The 19836-nt window shown below is 46.2% G+C and overlaps 1 protein-coding gene across 1 annotated transcript in view; it reads right to left on the bottom strand.

Moving 5' to 3' along the window:
- Nucleotides 1-18357: 18357 nt before the first annotated feature.
- LOC136626529 (potassium voltage-gated channel subfamily A member 3-like) overlaps nt 18358-19836 on the bottom strand; it is a 6983-nt gene continuing 5504 nt past the window's right edge. Inside the window, exon 2 of the mRNA XM_066601584.1 lies at nt 18358-19568. Within this exon, the coding sequence (XP_066457681.1) occupies nt 18508-19568 (1061 nt within the window). The 3' untranslated portion in view covers nt 18358-18507. The remainder of the gene's footprint in view (nt 19569-19836) is intronic.

Genomic DNA, 19836 nt, shown 5'->3' with positions numbered 1-19836 from the left:
TGTTTGTATGTCAAATTCTGCAGAGACAAATTGGGGAGGCTGTTATGGCGGTCTGGACTGGATGAAGTAGAAAAGGGAAAGTGAATGCATCCAGTCAGTGAGGATGTCATCTGTAATCACTGGATATAATGATACCGTAATAACATATATGGTCTGCAGAGCACCTGCAAGTAGAGCTCATATCTACCTCTATATGATCACTGTATTTCGGTAATATTGGTCTTTGTATAGTGTTTTTTCAGTAACTGTATGGTGGTACCATGTGATTACACAGCCTGGGGTCAATATTTTGTCTTCATGAAGTTTTATTATTGGTCATATTGATTTTTGTAGTGTTTCTTTTTCGGTAACAGTATGGTGCCATTATTCCATCACTATGCATCAGTAATAGGTGATCATAGTGTAACGGTATTATTTTTCCTTATAAGTATTCTCTACTGTCTAACCACATAGATGACAAAATTGTTATTGAATGTGGCATGTAGAGAGTTAAATGACCATGATTGGAGTTTTCTTTGATGCCTTTACAGCAGGAGACCAGCTGCTAATCAACACAAGGTTCTTGCGGTAATCACGTGGCCATAGGACGCATAGCATAAAGGCTAAAGACAGCCTATGGTGTTCAATTTCACCATGGGGGCTTAACAAGTTAAAAGAAGGTTGCACCTTAAAGGGGGTTTGGTTATTGCGGGTCTCATGTCTGAGAAATCTTATTTTTTATTCCCCTAGCCCAGTGATGGTGAACCTTTTAGAGACCGAGTGCCCAAACTGCAACCCAAAACCCACTTATTTACCGCAAAGTGCCAACACGTCAGGGGGCGGGGCTTATTACGCGGTATGTTTTGACTCCCGTCATTCTAGGAAACCCGCCACTCAAGGGGTTAATACAGTTGTCACCTATGCGCATAGTTTACTTATACTGGTGTATGAAACACCAGTCTACATAAATATGCCAAAAAAAGTGTGAAAATCGAAAATGTTGTATAAATAAACTTTTTCAAACTTCATGACACACTTTAAACTAACAGCTAATTACTGAGGGACACAGCAGGGAAACACAATGTGGTAACTTTAGAGTCAAGGGAACATTTTTTTGAAAAGGTACTGTTCAAGCAGTCAGCCCCATTAAGTTCCATTTACAACAAACAATTTTTCAAACCACCGATAAAAGATTGATAGTCTGGATATCTAACGTCCCTGCCACTTCGATGTCCAATGAGCAGGAAGAAATACTTTGCGCCCTCTATGATGCAGACAAGACATGACTAGTGCGTCACTTGCCCAACGGGCACAGTAAAATGTTCTGTACCCTTGTATGATGCTACTAGTGCATTACTGGCAATTAGGTAGGAGGGGCCCTATATAAGTGCCAATGGGTGCCATTTTTAGAAGTGTGGCATATGCCATGTGAATAGCCGCATCCCCCTGCTATGGGTGCAAGTCCGGCACCCTGCTTGAGGCAAACAGGAGGTACCTCTATAAGGACCTGCAGTAGTCGCTGCTTCGTCAGCAAAAAAAGTATAAGTGGGCCAGGGGAATCAGAGAGAGATGGGGAGATTCATGTGAGAGTCAGCAGGGCCAGACTGGAGACATAGGCCCAGAGGCCCTGCTATGGACTAGATATAGGAGGACAGGAAGTCTCCCTCCTGCCAAGTGCATGCTGCGAGGCCTGGAGATATCCCTCCCTGGCTGGAGAAGAAAGTGGCCGATGCAGCTGCAGTAAGTTGAGGTCGGCAGCAGACGTCAGTGCAGCCAAGAGCATTGCTAACCGAGAAGGTGTCAGGGTCCAGGAAGAGAAACACGCCAGCAGAGTTAGTATCACCAGCTCAACAGGAGTTAATGCTTTAGGCCCTACGTTGGCCCATAAAGGCAGCAGTACTGTAGAAGAGAAAACCAGGAGCCAGAGCAGTCACCTTATCATCGCCACAGTATCAGTTTAAAAAGTACTTTGGAAATAATTAACCCTTGAGGCTGCAAAACCTTTTGAACTATGAATTGTGACCTGCCAGTTTGCAAAATGTTCTACATGTCCCTAAGGGCTTCTTCACACTGGCGATCGTGATATTGTCGCGAGAAAATCGGAACTTTGCTCATGAGATGTCTGAGTGTCAGCAATGCTTTTTCTAGCTGTCGCTTGCGTTTTTCTCGCGATAGACAATAGGAGTTTCTAATGTTAAATCGCATTGCATGAAAACTGCATGTTTGTGCATTGTGATGCAATAAAAAGGAGGCTCCATAGGGAAATATGGATTTTTTTCACTCCACATCGCATTCGTAAAAATATCGCAAATGTGAAGAAAACTATTGAAAATCATTGGTTTCATAATTCAGCGTTTTCACTCACTCTTGCATCGCTCAAAAATCACAACATTTTCTAGCAAGTGTGAAGGCAACCTAAAACGGGTGTAGCTAATGCCTTATGGGCCCAGGTGCAGAAATTCAGCTTGGACTTAGTCCTCACAACTTCCCTTCATGGCTGCCAGAAAACCTCTGCAAAGAAGTTTCCACAGTATCACTGGGTCTTAGGCTGGGGTTACACGGGGCGGAATCCCACCGGAAATCTCGCGTTTTGGTCGCAGGAAAAACCATGAGATTTCCGCCGGGAGAAGCGCCGCGGAAAAACCCGTGGCGGCTTTGAAGCCACCCGGCCGCTCGCTCTTCCGCTGCGGCCGGCGCTCCCATAGAGGAGAGTGCGGCCACAGCGGAATAAAAAAATAAACAGACATGCTGCATTTGGCAAAGCCGCAGCCACGGTTTCGGCCGGATTGGCCGCCCCATGTGGACGAGATTTCTGAGAAATCTCGTCCACATGGCTGGCTAAACCCGACATTAGCGGCCGCAGGCGGATTTGCCGCGCGGAAATTCAGCATGGAATTTCCGCTGCAAATCCGCCCTGTGTGCACCCAGCCTTATAAGTGACCCATGGATGCAGAACTAGCAGCTAAGGAGGAGTCTAGCACTATGTCATCTCCCCTCTTTCTTAAATAAAAAGATATATACACATATACACACACACATTTCTGAGAGCACAAGACCTTCAGCATGCTTTCTGTATGGCCGCCTGCAGACGGCCAGGTCAGATCTCCTGCCAGAATCCTCGCAGCGGTACCCGACCCGCACCCCTGCAGGGACCAGCGGGGCACTCACCTTCTGCTGTAGCTCCGGCTCTGTGATGTACCGGCTGCCGCCCAGCTGTCTCATGCGCAGGGCGGAGCCGGGGCACCGGGAGTGACATTTCTGTGCGGGCCTCTGCGAGACCCGCACAGAAATAGAGCATGCCGCAATTTGTTTTCCGTGTGTGATTTCACATGGACAAATCGCGTCCGTCTGCCTAAGATTGCGTTTTGTAATGCAATCCTATGACAGTGGCCACGGGCAGAAATTGCGCGGGAAATCCCGCCGCAGAATTTCCGCCTGTGTGCAGGGGGCCTATGTCTGACAAAATCAGGCACAACTTGCATCATACATGACACGGACGTCTTACTGTGTGCTGTCTGATTTATGTGCAGGCAGCACATTGACATGTGTGTCCCATTTCTCATCTGTGATAGACAGTAACAGGACAGGTCATGAGTTTTTTTCATTGGTCTGTGTAAAAAAACTCCCAAGTATGCACGTTCCCATAGCCCTATAACAGATCAACACCGACAGCACACGGTCCTACATACACTGGTGTGCCAGGGGCCTACAACGGCTTTTAGAGGGGGGAATTCACACGAGCGTATGCACCAACACACTCACTTATGTGCAGTAAACGGCGCACTTTTGCGTGTGGTATTGCACATATTAAGGTATTTTTGCGTTCTCTGGGCCATTTCACAAGGGCGCAGGACACATCGTGATTTTGAAGGCTATTTCATCCTAATTAGAGACGAGCGAATATACTCGTTTTGAGTAATTACTCGATCGAGCACCGCAATTTTCGAGTACTTCTGTACTCGGGTGAAAAGATTCGGGGGGCGGGGGAGGCGTGGCGGAGCGGGGGGTAGCAGCGGGGAACAAGGGGAGCCCTCTCTCCCTCTCCCCCCCACTCCCCACTGCAACACCCCACTCACCAACGGCGCCCCCCGAATCTTTTCGCCCGAGTACGGAAGTACTCGAAAATCGCGGCGCTCGGGCGAAAAAGGGGCGTGGCCGAGTAGGTTCGCTCATCTCTAATCCTAATGAGGTCCAGAGGTGTTCTTTCTCCTTTATAATTGTGCATTTGCACTTGTGAAAACAAGTAATGGGAATTAATTCACTGAAATCAATGGGTTCTATTTTTTAGGGTGAAGTCACACGAACGTATATCGGCTCGGTTTTCACGCCGAGCCGATATACGTTGTCCTCGTGTGCAGGGGGGGGGGAGGGAAGAGCCAGAAGCAGGAACTGAGCTCCCGGCCCCCTCTCTGCCTCCTCTCCGCCCCTCTGCACTATTTGTAATGGGAAGAGGCGGGGCGGGGCTAGGTTCCGAGAATTAGCCCTGCCCCCGTCCCACCTCTCCCCATTGCAAATAGTGCAGAGGGGCGGAGAGGAGGCAGAGAGGGGGGCGGGAGCTCAGTTCCTGCACTTGGCTCTTCCATCCTCCCCCCTCTGCACACGAGGACAACGTATATCGGCTCGGCGTGAAATCCGAGCCGATATACGTTCGTGTGACTTCACCCTTACGTATTGCACAAAGATAGCAGTTCAAATCGAAATACACATGATGTACCAAAATATGTAAACGCAAAATATAAATATAATATACTTTATTCAGTATGATAAAGTATAATATTGAACGCAGCACTAATAATCCCCCTTATTATCACCGATTGAACAATAAAGCGCTTCTCTTATTAACCCCTTAGTGACAAAGCCTGTTGGCGTCTTAATGGCCAGCTAATTATTTTCACGGTCACGTTGTTAGAACCATAACTTTTACATTTTACCATCGACATAGCCATATGAGGGCTTGTTTTTTGCGGGACAAATTGTATTTTCCAATGGTATTTTGGGTACATATAATGTATTGTAGAACTTTTCTTAATTTTTTTAGGGGGATTAGGGAGAATAAAAAGAAATTCTGCCATTTGTTTTTTGGATATAATTGTTACAGCATACCGTGTGCCAGATAAATAATATGCTATATTCTCTGGGTCCGCACGATTCCAGTGATACCTAGTTTATACAGTTTTTTTATGTTTTGCTATTTTTGTACACAAAAATTACTTCTTCTTTTTTAAAGATTTGCTTTTGTGTTGCCGCATTCCAAGAGCATTTTTACTTTTCCATTGACTGAAGCTCTATGGCGGCTTGTTTTTTTGTGGGACGATACTTCAGTCTTCATTTGCCAATTTTCAGGAATACATAACATTTTGCTAATCTGCTAGATGCATCCTGACCCCACACATTACACACACAGCTCTACTACATGCATCCTCATTCACACACATCACACACACAGCTGTGGTATATCCACATCCATGCTGATTTCCAGAAATAACTAGCTCAACAGACTCCAGGATACAGTGATCAGCCCCATGTCATGTGATCGAAGACTCCACCCACACAGGTGATCACATGATGGGGATGTCATCACAGATCCTGGTGGCTGCTGCCAGATTATCCAGTATACAGTACTTTCTATCAAATTGCACTATGACTCCTCCCACAGCACTGATGTCACAGCAGGTTCCTTAGCCCACCGAATCTCTATTACCAAACTGCACAATGGCTCCTCCCCTTCCAAGAGCCCTAACTGTGTTGTTCTTCTGTCGGTCAGGCTCTGTGTTTTATATATGTTGTAGGACCTGCGATGACATCACCAGGGGTGCAGTGATGACATCATCAGGGGCGGAGCAGGAGAAGTACACACAAACATACATACTCACGGAAAAGTGGTTGTTTTTCACACTTTAAAAAAATGTATTCTTTGCTTATCGTTGCATGCAAAATACTAAGGGTGGCCTCACAAGAGCATAAGAACATATATGCTCACTATCGCAGGACGTATATGTGCTATGCATATAGCGAGACAGAATTAGGTATCAGGAAGAGGCGGAGCTAACAGGAGTTCCAGGTGGCTCGCCGCTGCTCCGCTGTGTATGTCCTGACCCCTCCAGGCATCACGTGATCAGTAGGGCCTGGAGGTGGGACTACTAAGTGCTGGATTAATGAAGGGGCTCTCTGGCTTAGACTTGGCCAGCATGGCTCCCTCTTGGCTTTCCACTCCACAGTGACTTTCCTACAATTTGGAGCAGCAACAGCAGCAGTTCAACTTCGGGCTCCTTCCCCTTGCATGCCAGCGTGTCTGTACTTCATTACTTCACAGTCACAAACAGTGGTGATTGGGCAGGTGGGCCCCTGCAGTTCTTATACACGGGGCCGGCCGCAAGATGTTAGGTCATCACTGACAGGCTAGTATAGTAATGCAGCTGCCAGCCCACAGAGCGGTTGGCCTACCGGAATTTTCCCGATACAGTAAAAGGAGAATCTGCCCCTGTTGAATGCATTCATAGCCATCGCTGGCTGCAGGTAGGAAACCCCGGCACTAAAACAAAAACTTGTGAGAACAAAAGAGTTAATCTCCTCCTCATCAATGACTTTTTTGGCTGCTGAATATCTGAGGAAATTTGTTTAGCAAAATTCGTTTAAGGGCCAATTTGTACTACGGGCTGCAATAGGCACTGCGCGCGCCCGGGATTATGGCGTCACGAACATGCGCAGTTCTTTTTTAATCCCCGCTCTGTGCAGAGCAGGGCTGCGTATTAAACGCTGCCCTGTTCCAGGCATTGCGAGGGGGCAGCATTTTAATACGTAGTCCTTCAAGGGCTCCATATAAAATGCTGAAAAATAGAGCATGCTGCGATTTATTACTCCTGTGTGTTATACACATGTCCACTCGCAGTTCCAACACAAGTGTGAACAGAAGAAAAATAAAATTCCATAGACTTTCATGCCCTTCATTCAACGCATGTTACGCACAGGAAATAGACGTGTGTAGTACATGGTGACAATACGCCCATGTGAATGACAGTCAATGTGGCAGATTTACTAATAATGTCCGTTAGACAATCATAGGGCTCATTTACACGGCTGTAGGCGTTTTTACGGTTGCCCACCGGTGCCCTAAAAAATGCGTGAACAGATGCACAAATCTAACGTGTGTGCCCGTTCAGACGGCACGGATCCGGAGCATATACGCCGAGGCCGCAATGCCGTTGGGTGGGGGGAGATAGTTTAGCTCTGCTAAGCTGTTTTCCCACTTCCCTCTCCCTTTCCGACTCTCTCAAGGGGAGGGCCGGGCCGGAGGCGGCGATAAACTCCCACCTCCTCCCTAGCCCGCAGCCACCTCCCATTGCAAACAGCCGGATGGGAGAAGAGAGGAGAGAAAGAGGAGAGAGTTTAGCAGTCACGCTGCTAAACTCCCTCACACCTCCCTTCTCCAGCCACTGTCATTGGCTCCCATAGAAATCTATGGCAGTGGCCGTATTCCGTCCCAGAAAGATAGTTCCAGGACTATCTTTCCTGCCTGGCATAAAAGCGCCCGCTGCTATATTGGGGAATATGCCTGTGTGATCTGATGCATTGGAATCCAATGCATCAGATGGTAGCGTATATTGGCTGGCCATGAAAATGTCGGCCGATATACGCTTGTGTGCATAAGCCCTTATAATAAGCCAGATGTATCACAGTGACTGACTACTGGCTAAAAAATCTGCTACTTTTTGAGATAATTTTATACCACCAATGAGTGCAGAGGGGCGGAGAGGGGGCGGAAGCTCAGTGCACTGCTCCTGGCTCTTCCGGCCTTCTCCCCCTGCAGAGAGGCACGCCATATATTGGCTGGGAGTGAATACCCAGCCGATATACCGCCATCTGAATAAACCCTAAAGTATAGCTGCATGCAGCACTATGTCATTCTGAATGGAAGCTCCAATGCTGATGTGAACAGGATCTTAGTTTAAACCAGTTTTTGAGCCAAATTTTTTGTACAATATCTCACATTTTAGGGCTCCTATCCACTTGCGTTTTTTTAATGCTGTATTTTTTTAATGTGACTGTCAATGGGACTTTCTGATGTTAAAAATGCATCGCAAGTTTGTGCATAGTGATTATTGTGTGATACGTTTTTAACATTAGAAAGTCCCATTGACAATCACGTTAAAAGTCAACGCAGCATTAAAAAAATACAAGCACCTTTTCACGAAGCCACGCCTCCTGTTCAGACATTGAAAAAAGTTTGTAAAAAAGTCGAAAGCACATCTGAGGGCTCATTTACACGAGTGTAGTGATTTTTGGTTGGCTGTGTCATGGCCACAGTGCGACTGAAAATCACGTGAACGGGCACACAAATCTGGCGTTTGTGCACCTGAACAGAAGGCCCGGGTCCTGCGCATACACGCTGAGCCCAGATTGCCATTGGGCGGGGAGAGACAATTTAGTTCTGCTAAACTGCTTCCCCCTTTTCCGTCCCTTCACTGGCTCTCGACAAGGAATGGGGGTGGGACAGGGCGGAAGCTAGTGTGCTAAGCTCCCACCCCCTCTATGCCCCTTGTCAGCTGCCAGCAATGAGAGGGGGCGGAAAGGGGTGGGAGCTCAGCAGCTCGCTCCTGCCCCACCCGTTCCCATTGCAAACTGCTGGCAAGGGGAGGAGAGAAGAAGGGAAGGGGGTGGTAGTTTAGCAGACACACTACTAAACTCCCTCCAACCTCCCTTCTCTGGCAGCTGTCATAGGCTCCCATAGGAGTCTATAGAAGCCGCCGCCGTATTCCAGACAGGAAGAACCTGAACTATCTTTCCTGGCCAATGTAAAAGCACCCAGCAAAAATGCGCTTATCTGCACAATCTTGGCTGGCCAGGCTCTTTTATGCTGTGGGAATCCGCCCTTCTGAAGTGATGCATTGTAAACCAATACGTTGGATGGGCAGTGTATATCGGGCAGGTGTGAAAGCGCGGCCGATATACGCTTGTGTGAATAAAGCCTGAATGTAGTGAAAAGCAAATATTCAATTTTCTAGTGCGTTTTAATAGAAACTTTCACGCCATTGTTCTTAAAGCCATCCCCGGCAGGAGCCAGCTGTGACTAACTGCCAGAATACTACTGCAATGGTGAGGAATGTTAATAATGCTGATCCCCATGAAATCACACAGGGTCGATTGGGTTGTAATAAAAACCATAGACCTAATCATGACCTCAGGTTCTGCCATGGTTTTTACTGTAAAAGAATACAGATAATACACTGTAGTCCAGAAGTACTGCAGTGTATTATCTAAACAATCATAAGGGCGCCCACCCACTGGCGTTTTTTTTTCCTGCGAAATTCGCAGCATTTTTTTCTCTGCAGGGGTCTATGGGACTTGTAATGTTAAAATCGCGATCTCGCAAAATCGCAATTTACCGCGAAATCGCGATTTTGCGCGATCACGATTTTAACATTACAAGTCCCATAGACCCCTGCAGAGAAAAAAATGCTGCGAATTTCGCAGGGAAAAAAAATGCCAGTGGGTGGGCGCCCTAAGACTGGAGGTTCAAGTCAGAGGCCATAAAAAGGTATCAAATATATATATATATTTTTTTTTTTAAATCTGCCTTTAAAAAATGAAAAGAGTGTCCAAAAAGGCATTTCTATAATTAATAGTTTCATTTCATGCTGTTATGCAGCCGTAATTTTCACAGCCACATAACAGGATAAAATCACACTTATCTGTTTCAACTCTAAGGCAGTGTTAGAACTAATGCCTGCATCCCTGGTGGTCTAGAGCAGAGAAACAGTTAATAGCATTTCTCCTAAGGTCTAGGACAGCCCTAATCAACTGATGGCCATCTGGGAACTCCAAAGATCAAGTGTACGCCCATATGATCCGCCACTGACTGGAACTGCTATTTGCCGGAAGCAGACAGCTCCGATCCCACTGCAGAGGCCCAGCTGTGGTACTGCACTTAAAGTGAATGGGAACTTTGGATGTAATACCAAAGTGTGCCACTGCAGCAGGATCCAAGCTGTCTGCTTTTGTCAGAAATAAGCTGTGGTCACTATTGCACTTACCTGGCTCAGAGCTGAATGGGGAGGGTCCCAAGCAGCAAACCCCTGACAATCTACTGTTACTGCCCCCCCTAAGGATAGGTTATCAATAATTTACAACAGGACAAACCATTTAACTTTTGGATCCCTGGAGGTCTAGAGCTAAATTACAGTCTTATGAGTTTCAGATGTGTTCTTTGTCCTTCACAATTGCGCAGTGTTTCACGCATCTCCATGCGTATTGTGTGCACATTTGTGCATCCCCATTGACCTCTATGGAGACTTTTGGTTCACCAATACGCAGGAAAATAGCGTGTGCTGTGGTTCATTTGTGCGACCGAAATGTGGATGAAAATATGCAAAAGTGAGCAAATCAATACGTTCTATTTAATGTGTATTACACACACAAATATGCGTGCAAATACGTCTCTGTGAAGCCACACTGTTATCACTTCCGTATTTTGCACGTATTGAAACAAAAATAGGACCAGCTTTATTTTCCTGAGTATTTGCGTATCAAGAGCCTCATAGAAGTCTATGGGAGGTGCACAAAAGCATGCGCAAAAGGCTGCGCAAGTTAGTGAAAAAGAGAACAAATCTGTACCTCATTAAGCTAAGTAGCCTTTTTAAATCAAATGGGTGCTTTGCGCGCACATGTGAACAGGTCCTACATGCGCAAAAAGTACAATACTAGACGCCGATACACATGCAAATCAAACTCGTTCACTGCACAAATACGTTGCTCTAAGTTGCTCTGAAGCATGCTCAATTGTGCATACGGTCACCTGAAACCACCCTTAACCGCTTCTCTCTCTAGGATGTACAGTTATGTCCTGTGGGATCGGGGTATGTATGAAGAGAGATCGCATGGCTATCTCCCTTCATACATCACAGGCTGTATATTACAGTTGACACCCAGCGGTAACAGCTGCAATCGGCCTTGCAGCCGATCGGGGCTGTTAACCCTTTAAATTCCCTGAATGCTGTCCCGTACGCCCCCTTCCCCCACCCTATGAGGTCGTAGGGAGCTGTGCTGGTGTAATGGCACCCAGGGGCCTTCTGGGGTGACTTGATAGGCTGACTGCCTGTCAGATTGCAGTATGATGTAGGAGCGATCAAAGCTAATTGTTGAAAAAAATGTAATAAAGGTTCCAAAAAAAACCTTTTGCTATATTTACAATAAAAGAATTTAAATAATAAAACAAAAATATATATTTGGTATTGCTGCGTCCACAAAAGTTCGATCTATCAAGGTAATGCATTATTTACCCCGCATGGTGAACGTCGTTAGAAGAAAAAAAAGAACGCCAGAGATAAACTTTTTTGGTCACCCTCTCTCTAAGAAAAAGCAATCTATGGGCTTATTCAGACATCCGTATATCGCTCGGGTTTTCACACCCGGCCGATATATGGTGTCCCTTTCTGCAGGGGGGAGGAGGCGGGCCGGGCCGGGAGCAGTGCACTGAGCTCCCGCCCCCTCTCTCTGCTATTTCCAACAGTAGGGGCGGGATAGGGCGGAACTTAGTTCCGCCCCTGTCCCTCCCATTGCAAACAGTGGCGGGAAACTGCAGGATGTCCCACAGAAGATGAGCCCTCACACAACTATGTCGACAGAAAAATAAAAGTTATTGTGTGCAGAAGATGGTGGCAGAACATAATTTGAAAAAAACACAGCAAAAAAAACTATATAAGTTTCGTATCGTAGTAATCATACTGACCCATAGAATAAAGTTATCATGTCATTTTTGTTGCAGTTTGTGCGCCGTAGAAACAAGACGCACCGAAATATGGCGGAAGTTCAGGTTTTTTTTTTCATTTTACTCCACTTAGAATTTTTAGGGGGTTTTCAGTACATTATATGGTACATTAAATAGTAGCATTGAAAAATACAACTCGTCCTGCAAAAAGCAAGCTCTCATACAGGGACGTCGATGGAGGAGTTCCGATTTTTTAAAAGGGGGGAGGAAAAAACAAAACTGAGGGGAAAAAAAGGGCCGTGCCATCCCTTATAGTATAAGGCAGTGAAAAAATTTAATGTTTGAGTCTTCTAGTGGCTTTGAGCAGTGAAGAAGCTAACGTCTCTATCCATGTTGGTCTACAGCAGAGAAGCAAACATACCCCAATTTCTTAAAACGCTCGCTGTTTAAATGTAACCTGTGATCTCAGATGCTGCGCAGCTACAGGGGGACATATATAATATGTGCAAACTGCCAACCGGAATCTAATAACAGCACCGAGCCTCGTACTTGTAGCCTCCGAGCAGGTTTAAGGGCCAATTGTTACAGCATTTGGAACAGATTTAGCTCTTATTTCAGCTACATTTATACAATCCCAGAGAATAGCTTCAGGGTCCAATTACTGAGAGGTAGAATACGGGAAATAATTATCTGCATGTACACTCAAAAACAATCACGCCCCGAGAAGTTGTCATTTTGCTGCAAAACTCATCATGCAGTTCCATCTCAGGCAGATATACAAATGATGAGAGTTGTGATGTGATTAGATGAACGGTCACATGAGGCCCTAAAAGTGGTTCCCCCTTGGCCTATAAGAGGCTCTCAGAGGCTCCTTGTGTGTAGTGACCTCTTCTTGCACTTGTGTATAGCTTGTTGACCACTAGATGTCTCTACGACGCAGAGAAGAGATTTCACCCCATTTGAGAGGGTCATCGAGTCTGAGAGGGGCGCATTATTGGGATGTAAGGAGCTGGATGGTCATATCCACGAATTGATCCCCACCTGGGCCGTTCTGTCCAGGAGGTGTTGGGGCCAGTGGATGTGTGAGGGCACACAAGGTGACCGGGCTTAGGACGCCTTCTACAGACCACCAGTAGAAAGGATCATCTGATCATCCGGTTAGCATAAGTAGTTCTAACTGTTACATTGTCTGTTGGAACTACTTTCAGTCACTTGGCTAAAGGACATTTGGTCTCATGGTGCCCATTATGTGTGCTGTCTTCGATACCCACTATCACCTCCATTTGCAGTAGTGACGTGAATGACTGCTATGGAGCGGAAGCAGGTTGTCATCAGTGACAAATCCAGGTTTAGTTTGGGCGCTGACGGGCGTGTTCGTGTCTGGAGACCTAAAGATGAGCGCCTAAATCCTGCCTTTACTCTGGAGTGACCCACTGCGCCCCCTGCAGGTGTAATGGTCTAGGAGTCCATTGCATCCGACAGTCGGCTCACCCCCGGTAGTGGTACAAGGGACAATAACAGCTCAGTGATATGTTCAGGACATCCTGCAGCCACATGTGTTCCTCTCATGGCGGCTTCCAAGAGGTATTTTCCAGCAGGATAATGCTCAGGCTGCACACACAAGGGGGTCACAGGAAAGTCCGCACAACATTGCCACACTTTTGTGGCCTGTTCAGTTGTCAGATTTATTTCTAATAAAACTTGTATGGGACCATCTGGGTACCAACTTCAACAGCCAATGAGTTTACACGATCTAGAAGCTCAGTTACAGCAAATTTCAAGCGATATGCCACAGATTACCATACAGAACCTGTATGCCTCCATGCCATGCCACCTATATCACATCTTGTTTCCAAGCTGTAGGTACCTATAAGGGTACTAGGGCCTCCATACCCATCCAAATCACATCTTGTATTCAAGATAGAGGTGGTAAAACAAGGTGCTAGAGTATCCATACCCCCTGCATCAAATCTTTACTCCAAACTGGAAGTGGTATAACACAGTACAAGAGCCTCCATGCCCACCCAAATCACATCTTGCATCCAAGCTAGAGGCAGCCCAATAAGGTAACAAAGCCTCCCTGCCCGTCCGTTTCTCACCTTGTATCCAAGCTAAAGGCAGTACTAGAGCCTCTATGCCTACCGGTATCACAACTGGTATCCAAGATAAAGGCAGTACAACAGGGTACTAGAGCCTCCATGCCTGCCTGCATCACATCTTGTATCCAAGCAAGAGACAGTACAACAGGGTACTAGAGCCTCCATGCCCACCCATATCACATCTTGTATCCAAGCTAGAGGTGGTACAACAGGGTACTAGAGCCTCCATGCCCACCCGTATCACATCTTGTATCCAAGCTAAAGGCGGTACAACAAAGTTCTAAAGCCTCCATGCTCACCCATATCACATCTTGTATCCAAGCTAGAAGCAGTACAACAGGGTATAAGAGCCTTCATGCCCCCCTGTATCACATCTTGTATCCAAGCTAGAAGCAGTACAACAGGGTACTAGACCCTCTATGCCCACCTGTTACACATCTCATATCCAAGCTAGAGGCAGTACAACAGGGTACTAGAGCCTCCATCCCCACCCATATCGCATCTTGCATTCAAGCTAGAGGCAGTACAACAGGGTACTACAGCCTCCATGCCCACCCATATCACATCTTGTATCCAAGCTAAAGGCGGTACAACAAGGTACTAGAGCCTCCATGCTCACCCATATCACATCTTGTATCTAAGCTAGAAGCAGTACAACAGGGTACAAGAGCCTCCATGCCCGCCCATATCACATCTTGCATCCAAGCTAGAAGCAGTACAACAGGGTACAAGAGCCTCCATGCCCGCCCATATCACATCTTGCATCCAAGCTAGAAGCAGTACAACAGGGTACTAGACCCTCCATGCCCACCTGTTACACATCTCGTATCCAAGCTAGAGGCAGTACAACAGGGTACTAGAGCCTCCATACCCACCCATATCACATCTTGTGGTCAAGCTAGAGGTGGTACAACAGGGTACTAGAGCCTCCATGCCCACCCATATCACATCTTGTATCCAAGCTAAAGGTGGTACAACAAGGTACTAGAGCCTCCATGCTCACCCATATCACAGTTTGTATCCAAGCTAGAAGCAGTACAACAGGGTACTAGAGCCTCCATGTCCCCCGTATCACTTCTTGTATCCAAGCTAGAAGCAGTACAACATGGTACTAGACCCTCCATGCCCACCTGTTACACATCTCGTATCCAAGCTAGAGGCGGTACAACAGGGTACTAGAGCCTACAGGGGGTCAGTTCTCCACAATAAATGATGCTTTTGCTCTGATATTGTAATCACTTATATCAATGCTATAATCACACAGAGAATGCTATTTTCCATCCAACGTCTTCTAGGGAAGGAAGTGTTTTCTGATGATTAGTGTATTTTAAAGCATGAAGCATACAAGCACAGCAACATATCGAACATCAATTACCAGCAATCACATCTGTTATCTTGGTTATTCTAACTTATATGTTTGTAAAGAAATAAAATTTTTCCTAAGAATATCAGAGTTTTTTCCTCCACAATCATTTCTCCCGACTCGCTACTAATAGTTCTAATTGATTGTTCTTCATAGAAGAAACTTTTGAAACTTGCACAGACATGGTAGAGAAGTGATTTGAAGACAATGAAAAGCTTTTAGTCTATAATGTCACAGTAAATAGTGTTTAGCTACATAATAATAGAGCAGGAACGCTGCAGGGAATTCAGATATCCTGTGCATGCATCTCATCAGCAGACACCGGTTATGTTATGACATCCTGAGTCAGATTACAGACTACCAACAGCAGAGCATGCTGTCCTGCCCTACTGATGGATCATCAGCCGTTTACCTAATCTTGTAGCAGATTTCGAGAAATATCTGAGCGGCACTTTGCATAGACCTTTCATTCTGTAGATCAATTAAGTTTCGAGAACCCAGGTGCCACCAATTTGATCTTAGAAGAATTTTTTTGCTGAAATTTCCCTTAAACAACAATTTGCATCTATTTGTGGCAATACAAGAATGAAATCTAAAAGATATTGTAACCTATGAAAAAATGCTGACTACGGCAAAATATCTTGGCATTCTTCAAGGCCCCTTCACACGGGTATATGTATTTTTGCGCACGCCTCAGTGCAACGTATTTGCACTATATGCAAGGCTTTTTTGTGTGTATCAGCATGTTTTACTGTACTTTTTGCACACGCAGTACATATTCATTTGAGCATAGCAGATAAACATGCTTTTAACGAGTACCAAACATGTTCTTTTTCCTGTGGCAATGCATAGTGTTTCACACATCCCCTTGTATTTTGCGCACACATTTGTACACCCCCATAGACTTTAATGGGGACATTTGGTGTGCAAATGCACACAAAAAATAGAGCATGTCCAATTTTTTTTTGCGCACGAGAGAAATGCACACGCAAAATCGGGAGATGGGTACGAACCCATTGAGATCAATGGGTTCTATTTTCTGCATATTGTGCATATAAATTGTAGGCATGCAAACATGCGCACAAATATGCCGATGTGACGACTCTCACACTGACCTTATGGCATCATGATGTATGATAACCTGGTTGACTTAAAAGGAACGTGTCATCAACTATAAGCACCATAAACTAAGTTATGGTGCTTTTAGTTTAGGTGACGGGGAGTCCGGGAGCCTCTTCCTGGACTCCCCGTCACGTAAACTATAAACACCGTAACTCAGTCTATAGTGCTTCTAGTTGATGAGGGGTTCCCTTTAAATGCCCTCTACGGGGGTTCTACTAAGATTTCTGGATTTTTGTCGGCATCAATACACTGCATGCTGGGCTATTTTGCCATCCAAAGTACTGTAACTGCCAATGAAGACTCCGGATGCCGGAAGGAACACAAGTATCTCATGTTAAGCACAAACATTTACCCGCCCATCATTTTCAGACATGAGCATCTTTGTCTTTGTGCACACTTAAGATCCAACAATACAAAACCTAGCAAGTCGCACAGGCAAAGGCACTTTCTAAACTGCAGTATAGACCCTCAAACGTATGAGAGCCCATAAGTGATTGTCATTTGTATGCCAAATACGGAAGCACCGAACCTGAAAATAAACTCATCATGAGCCTACTGGAAAAGAGCCAAATGTAAAGAGCCACTTAGAAAATGACTACACATATTAGGCTTTGCTCACCTCTGCATTCAGAGCTGCGGTTTTGGTAAAAGAAAATACATTCTGCGCTACTTTGTCCAGGAGGGCAGAATAGAAGCTAAGGGGACCTCATTAAAGTTGATGGGGTCTATTGAATGCCCTTAAATTCCATCAAGGAATGGATTTGGTATTCTGTTGCCCTTGAACAGTAAGTCGAATCATTGTGCGAACCTAGCCTTACCTATCCGCCCAACATCTATCCATTCATCCTTACCTATTTATATCTGTCTATCCGTCTTTATCTCGTATCTATTCATATCTGTCATCATTGATCTATTGTTTATCCAGCATCTATCTTCTACCTATCCGGTATCTATCTATTGATTGACATTTCCCCATGACAATTGGCGTTGATCCCATGACTATAACTTCCACATAAGTGCATTCATCCCAGTAAAGCTCCGTTATCCGTGAACGCTCACCTTTCTCCGCTTCTGCCACTCCCCTCGGTGAAGGGGTCTGCAGCCAGGTGGTCATTTCTAGTGCTAGTTACCTTCAGCCCTCTTTTTCCTCTTTGTAAGGCTTGTTCACTTGCTCTACAGAGTCACGTAAGTGCTGATGTGTTTTCCATTTATAAAGTGCTTTTCTTCTAATGCTACAATGTATTTTGTCAGAATAAAATGTCTATGGAGGGGCTTTATTTCCCACCCCAAACCCACGATAGCATTAAAAACCATCCATTTGTACTACATATTTCTTCTTTGTCCTCTTTCTTTTTTTTACACCCTCCTTCTGCTTCAAGAGGCATTAGGGTGCCCTTCACAGTGTGGGGGTTATTACATTGGCTCTACGTATCCCAGATCTTAGGTGAGCTGCAGATTTTCATACCTGTTCTGCAAATCTCAGTGGGATTAACTTTGTATGAACGTTTTTCTCAACAGCAGCAGCGGCGTCTGTGTAAGTTGGAACCATCTGGATAGTTGCTATGGAAACAGGGATGCCATGACAACTGGGTTTCCCAGGAAACCTATGTTGCTATGGAAACTGCATCACTCGGGTCAGAATTAGTAACTTCCGATGAGAAGCAAGTCCAGCAGTTTAATCTTCTTCTGGCATGTAGACAGCATAACAACATCTCCAGCATCCACCTGCTCCAGCCGCAGATCTTGGCACTAGTACAGAAAGGAAACACTTGTTGCAGTTCGACATCTAGATTACTCTACCAGCAGCCACATTGTAGCGCTCATCTACAGTCCATATAGAAGGAAGGTGTTCTGTCCTGACACTAATGTGATGATAGGAAATCCAAAAGAAAGAAGAAATGCGCCTTAAATTGAGGTAAAATGCCAATCAATCCAAAATAACCCAAATGCTCCTTAAGCAGAAGTCCCACGTCTTCCCAGCCCAATCTTCCTTGACATGGATGAGGTTACTAAAAGCAGCACTTTAGAAGAAGGGGAAATATGCACTTCCCTGCTTGCAAAATAATGAGGAGAAATAAATGTGCGGCCTCCTGGTACGCCCTACGTGTGAACAGCACCCCTGCGGTATCTATAGGTGCAGCTTCTTCCCAGAGGAGCGCTGAAAATCATAAAGTGGGACAGGCTGATGTCGATGGCAGTGACATTTCTAGAGTTGAACACATCCAGGACTCCTACGAGTCTTACACATCTGTAAAGATCTTCTTGATATTGACACAGTTCGGGTTATTGGTGGTAGTGGTAGTGGTGGTGGTTCCAGTACAGTTACCAGTCTTAAAACTGGGTTGTTTGAATGGCCCGGGACTCACCCCTTCTTCTATGACCATGTACTCAGACTTGCTCAGGGTGGAATTACTACGGGTCTTTTTAAGGTCCTCATTAGAGGACAGGTGCTGACAGCTCCCCACATGGAGGTATTGAGCTTGTTCCTCTCCTTCAGTCTCCCTATGGTAGAAATAGTTGAAGTTGGACACTATGACAGGCACTGGCAGGGCAATAGTCAGCACACCAGCAATTGCACACAAAGACCCTACTATTTTGCCCCCTATAGTGACCGGGTGCATATCTCCATACCCTACGGTAGTCATGGTGACCACTGCCCACCAGAAGGCATCTGGGATACTGTTGAACCCAGAAGATGGGTCATCAGCCTCAGCAAAGTACACAGCACTAGAGAATAAGATGACCCCAATGAAGAGGAAGAAGATAAGCAACCCCAACTCCCTCATACTAGCCTTTAGGGTTTGCCCCAAAATCTGAAGCCCCTTGGAATGTCTGGAAAGCTTGAAGATTCGAAAGACTCTGACCAGACGGATCACCCTTAGGATGGCCAAGGACATCGCCTGCTGCCCATTGCCCTGGCGCTCTGCCAGCTCAGTGCCAAGGGTGATGAAGTAAGGGATGATAGCCACAATGTCTATGATGTTCATGATGTTCTTGGAGAAGGTGGCTTTGCTCGGGCAGGCAAAGAACCTGACCAGGAGCTCAAAGGAGAACCAGATGATACATAAAGTCTCCACCACGAAGAAGGGGTCGGTGAAGGAGCTGCTGAGGTAGGGGCCGGTGCCATTCCCGGTTTGCAGCACCGGTCCGTTGTACTCCTTGTCGTCTCTAAACTCCGGTAAAGTCTCCAAGCAGAAGATAACGATGGAGATAAGGATGACCAGCACGGAGACTATGGCGATGCCCCGCGCCGGCCCTGAACTCTCCGGGTACTCGAAGAGCAGCCACAGCCGTCCGTGTAGCCCGGGTTAACGATGTTGCTGTTGGTGCGGTGCCTGGTGGAGGACGGCGGAGGCGAGTGCAGGAGGCTGAGGTGCTCGTCCATAAGCCGGGCAGAGAGGAGCGCGGCCAGGGGAAGCGGCGGCCTCCTCCGTCAGCGCCTGCACAGCCGCCGGGTCCCCGCTCCCCCTGTTGCTTCCACCTGTGTCTCGCACGAGCTGGCGGGACGCTGTCTTCTCCCGGCTCTCAGCCTGGCGCAGGTTATATAGTCTGCCCGCCTCACACACACG

The sequence above is a fragment of the Eleutherodactylus coqui genome, chromosome 4 (assembly GCF_035609145.1).
Source record: "Eleutherodactylus coqui strain aEleCoq1 chromosome 4, aEleCoq1.hap1, whole genome shotgun sequence".
NCBI lineage: Eukaryota > Metazoa > Chordata > Amphibia > Anura > Eleutherodactylidae > Eleutherodactylus > Eleutherodactylus coqui.
The sequence above is the reverse complement of the archived record's forward strand: the minus strand, read 5'-3'. Positions and strand labels throughout refer to the sequence as shown.